We start from the raw sequence: 5,002 nt of genomic DNA, 5'->3' as shown, positions 1-5,002 counted from the left end.
GGGGGAGGGGGTTCACCTGCGTGAGGACGGGGGGGGAGCTCAGCTGGGTGAGTGGGGGAGGGGGTTCACCTGCATGAGGACGGGGGGGAGCTCACCTAGGTGAGTGGGGGGAGAGGGCTCATGGGAGGGGGGCTCACCTGCGTGAGAAGGGGGGGGAGCTCAGCTGGGTGAGTGGGGGAGGGGGCTCACGGGAGGAGAGGAAGGGGGCTCACCTGGGTGAGTGGGGGGAGCTCACCTGTGGGGGGGCTCACCTGCAGGAAGAGGGGCTCCCTTGCAGGGCGGGGGCCTCACCTGGGCAGCCGGCGGTCCCCCATCTGCCAGGCCCCGGTGATCCCCCCCATTCCCCACCTGGGCAGCCCAGAGCCTCTCCCGAGTTGGGGGGACCCTCCTTTGCTCAGTCAACCCCCCCCCCCCCCCCCCCCCCCCCCCCCCCCACCCCTCCCCCCGGCTTCTAGTCCCCCAGCGCCAGCCCCTCCTTTGGGAGCTGCCCGTTTGTCTCTGTTTGCCACAGGACCTACGGTGGGGGTGGGGCGGGGGCCTCTGAGCATCCTTAACTCTTGTCCCCATTTCGTAGATGCTGGAGGCTGGGGAGCTGAGATGGCTGGGGCAGACTGAATGGGGGGAAGGGTTGGCCCAGATAGGTAAAATGGGGGAGAGGGGTCTCTAGCAGTGGGAGGTGACCGAATGGAGTGTAGAGCAGCCAACAAATGACTTCAGGATACTGGAGGGGGAAACTGAGGCTCCAGGACGGTGAGCATCCTGCCCAAGGTTCCACCAGGGCTAGTGGCAGAGGCGAGACTGAACCCGGGTCCTCTGGGCTAGTCTTCCTCCCTGGAAGGAAGGTGCTGCCCTACTGATTGCCCCCCTCCCCAGCATCCCCATTTTACAGAGGAGTAAACAAAGGCAGAGCCATGAAGTGACTGGCCCAGGGTCCTCTCACAGCATTGGACTGACTGATTTTAAAGATTTTAAGGCAGGAAGGGAGGCAGCTTAGAAGCCATCTGGGGGTCACACAGCTAGTAAGTGTCGGAGGCCACATTTGAAATCGGTCTTCCTGACTCGAGGCCCATGCCCTATCCGCTGTGCCGCCTCTTAGATGTCTCCCTGTAGCACCTAGAAGGTGCTTAATGAATGTTTGTTGACTGACTTACCGTGGGCCTAGTGTCACCAAATCCAGGCCTGTTTCTACCATGTGACTCCGTGCCCTTTTTTTTTCCCATTACATTCTGTCTATTTTTAATTCACAAGACTTGTTTTCTCTCCTTCCCACCTCCCCTCCTGGGGGGCACGGGAGGGGGTGGAAGGCCAACCTCTTGTAACAAACGTTCATCACCCCCCAAAGCAGTGGTCCAGGCCTGGATCCTTGCTGCCTGCCCTGGCCAGAGTGGCTGGGGTCCCTGGCCCAGGGGCACCCTTCGTGCCTGCCCCAGTGAGCTTGAGATGCAGGGTCCTTCCCGTTCCCTGCGCCAGAGAGCGGTGCTCTCCATGTCACCTGCGTTTGGCGCCGTGCTCGGCCTGTGACAGGGTCCTTCACGGAAGCTTAATCAAGGTCAGCAGACTGACTTACTGACTATGCTCCCCACCACAGCCTTGTTTTCGAAACCTCCCCTGGGGCATCGCCAGGGATCCGACCCAGCCCGGGCCCCTTGTGTTGCAACGCTGAACCGCAGCTGGCGGCTGCCATCTCGATGCAGTCTTCCCCGGCTTCCTCGGTGTCTTGGGACATAGCTCCTTCCTCTGAGAGGGCCCGGAGGAACCTCAGAGATCGCCCAGCCCGACGTCATGTTTTGTTGTTCGGTTATGTCCGGCTCTCCCTGACCGCACTTGGGGTTTTCTTGACAAAGATGCCCTTTCCTTCTCCCCGTATTTTACAGATGAGGAAACTGGGGCAGACAGGGTTAAGTGACTTGCCCAGGGTTACACAGCTGAGGCTGGATTGGAACTCATGCCTTCCTGATTGTAGGCCCAGTGCTCTATCCATGAAGCCACTTAGCTGCAACCTCATCTTGGGGTAGTGTAGACTGTGGATTCTAATGTTGGCTGAGCCTGGCAGATCTAGGTTTGATCCCAGCTCTGCTGGTTTTCCCGTGTGACCTTGGGCAGGTCCCTGCCCCTCCCTGGGTCTCAGTTTCCTCTTCTGTAGAATGAGAGAGGTCGTTCGAGGTGACCTCTGAGGACTTTCCAGCCCTAGTCAGGCCAAGCAGTTGCCTCCCTGGAGGGACGGTCCCTGCAGAGGCCGGGTGTCTGCCGAGGTCAGAAGGGAGAAGGAAAGACTGGCGTGGGCGTTCTGGCGGGCACAGGGGCTCAGGCTGGCTCGGAGCCACGCTGTCGGATGTGAATGGGAAAAGGTACGGCAGGAGCCAGGCAGGGTGGCCTGTGGCAGGCAGAGAAGGGTTGAGAGAGAGCAGTTTCCCGGCAGAGGGCGGTGATGGTCGCTCTGGACTCTGCCCGCCCCTGCCGTACTGTGCCCATTGTGGGGCGCTGGCCAGCTGCAGAGTGTCCAGGAGGGGCGATCAGTGGGGGAAGGGCCTGGAGTCTGTGCCACCCGAAGGAAGGTCGAAGGAAGCGGGGATCCTGGAAAAGGGAAACCCCGGGGGACAGGAGAGCTTTCTTCCCAGCCCTGACGGGCTGTCGGCCTCTGTCAGCTTGGCCCTAGCTGGCAGAGCCAGGAGCAGCCGCGGGGCTGCTTGATGCCAGGGCCTCTGTCTGCACAAATCTCCTTGGGTTTCTCCGAAACCATGCCCTGCATCACTGCTTAATGTATTTGATTTTTTTCTGAGACAGTTCTTGGCATTCACTTTTTATAAAATTTTGCGTCCCAAAATTTCCCCCGCCTCCGTTCCCCCTCCCTGGGATGGCGGGCGACTTGATATGGGTTACATGTGTGCGATCGTGTAAAGCCTATTTCCGTGTTAGCCGTGTTGTGGTAGAAGAAACGTGGCCTGTCTCATTTCTTCCAGCACCTAGTGTTCCGTCGTGACTGGTTCGGCCGCTCCCCAATAGATGGGCATCCCCCTCCCCGAATCCAGCTCTTTGCCTCCCCAAAAAGAGCTGCTGCAGTACCGAGGGCTGCCTCTTTCTTTGCTGTCTTTGGGGTATGGGCCCAGTGGGGCTATCTCTTGGTCCCAGGGCATACACAGCTTAGTGGCTTTTGGCCCACTTCCATATTATCTTTTTTCGTTCTTTTCCTTTATTTTATTTATTTATTGTGAGGCAATTGCGGTTAAGCGACTTGCCCAGAGTCACACAGCGAGTGAGTGTTACGTGTCTGAGGCTGGATTTGAACGTGGGTCTTTCTGCCTCCAGGGCCGGCGCGCTATCCACTGCGCCACCTAGCTGCCCCCCACTTCCACATTCTTTTCCAGAGTGGCCGGTCCCTTCCAACCCTCAAATTCTGTGACTTATAACAAAGGCCGGGACGCCCACTGAGCATGTTGGAGGAAGGGATATAGCTTCTTCTGGGCCTTCCCATCCTGCGGGACACTGGGCCATCTCCTTCCTTACATTCCCGGCAGACAGCCCTCCAGCGTGGATCCCTTCCGTCAGGTGTCTGGACTCTGTGGGCCGGACCGTGGCTTGACTCTCACGTGGCTTGGCCCCCGACTGCCTCATGTTTACTGTTACAGACATACCGTGGGCCCCTGCGCCCCCACCTCTGCTGTGCGTTTGAGGCCTTGGGAGGGCCTCAGCAGGAGGCTTTCCCCGATTCACAGCCCTGTACCCCCAGGAGAAGCAAGGCCGGGCCCCACGGGAGGGGTTCCCCTGCAGTCATAGACCCCATCTATTACAGACACCGGGAAGCAGTTAAGGCAGAAGAGGCCGGGGGAGAGATGGAGAGAAGGTGGGAAGGCAGCATCGAGAAGACTGCTAGATGTGGAGGGTGGGAGAGTGCGGAGCTGGGGAGGCTGGGGGTGCCCTCTTCAGAAATAAGGAAGTTCAGAAGAGGCTTTGGGGGTGAGGTAATGCGATAAGGGCTAGGAGGCGATAAAAGCCCTTCCTTGTTTGCCAATCCCAGGTGACTCATCCTACCCAAGATAAAAAATGAGGGGGTAGGGCTGTCCTTTCCTGGTCACTGCCCCAGAGTGTGGGTGAGGTGGGAGGACAGAGTGGGCCCCACGTAGCTGCTGCCTGGGGCGCCAGAGTTAGGGCCAGCTGGGGATTGGGGCATGGTTGGGGGAGGCACCCCCTCCTCCCAGATGGATGGAGGACAGGCGTGAGGGGAGGAGTGTTTCAGGGTCACGTGGTCACTGACCGCTGGACGGCCACTGCCAGGAATCCGAACCTCGTCTGGAGAGGCTGGCCAGAGTCTCAGGGCAGCCTGTCACGCCCAGACCAGCTATTCTTGCGTAAATGCTGCCTTCCTTCCTCCCTCCCCAGTCTCTCCTCTTCCTCTCCTGGGAACCCCAGGCAGCGATTGGTCCCTTGTCCACTTGGACTCCCAGGGCAGCCTGGCCAGGCCTTGGTGGATAGCGCCGCCATGGGTTACTGAACATGCCCCTAGCCTGGGCTGCTGCTGGAGCTCGGTGTAAGAACACACGCGATCTGTCCTAAAAGAACGAGACAGAGGAAACCAGCAGTATTTTAAAAGGAGCCCCAAGCCGGGTGCTGGGAGATGCCGAGCCAGAGAAGGTTCTGAACCCGGAGCCGCTGCTGCGGCCAGCTTCCCTACCGCCTGTCAGGGCACGTGGCCGTAGCGGGACTGTGTGGGTGACAGGAAGAGGGCGAGGGTGGCAGTTCCCATGCTACAAGGGTGGTGAAGAGAGACTGGGGGACCAGAGACCAGCGAGGGCTTGGGCTAGGGCGAGGGCTGGGAAGATGGAAAAGCCAAGACTGCCGGCATTTATGAAGCACCTACTGTGTGCCAGGCGCAGTGCTGAGCTCTGGGGATCCAAGACAGGCGAAAGACAGTCCCTACTGTGTGCCAGGCACGGTGGTGAGCACTGGGGATCCAAGACAGGCGAAAGACAGTCCCTACTGTGTGCCAGGCACGGTGGTGAGCACT

General features: G+C 59.6%; 1 protein-coding gene across 1 annotated transcript in view; it reads right to left on the bottom strand.

Moving 5' to 3' along the window:
- UBXN8 (UBX domain protein 8) overlaps positions 1 to 1,784 on the bottom strand; it is a 23,621-nt gene extending 21,837 nt beyond the window's left edge. The window contains 6 exon segments of the mRNA XM_027853700.1: positions 17 to 43; positions 96 to 137; positions 252 to 314; positions 519 to 611; positions 1,271 to 1,492; positions 1,568 to 1,784. Coding sequence (XP_027709501.1) covers positions 17 to 43; positions 96 to 137; positions 252 to 314; positions 519 to 611; positions 1,271 to 1,492; positions 1,568 to 1,784 — 664 coding nt within the window.
- Positions 1,785 to 5,002: the final 3,218 nt, after the last annotated feature.

Source organism: Vombatus ursinus, unplaced genomic scaffold (genome assembly GCF_900497805.2).
Source record: "Vombatus ursinus unplaced genomic scaffold, bare-nosed wombat genome assembly UNPS02010193.1, whole genome shotgun sequence".
Classification (NCBI taxonomy): domain Eukaryota; kingdom Metazoa; phylum Chordata; class Mammalia; order Diprotodontia; family Vombatidae; genus Vombatus; species Vombatus ursinus.
Note: the sequence above shows the minus strand (reverse complement) of the source record. Positions and strands in the feature narration are given on the sequence as shown.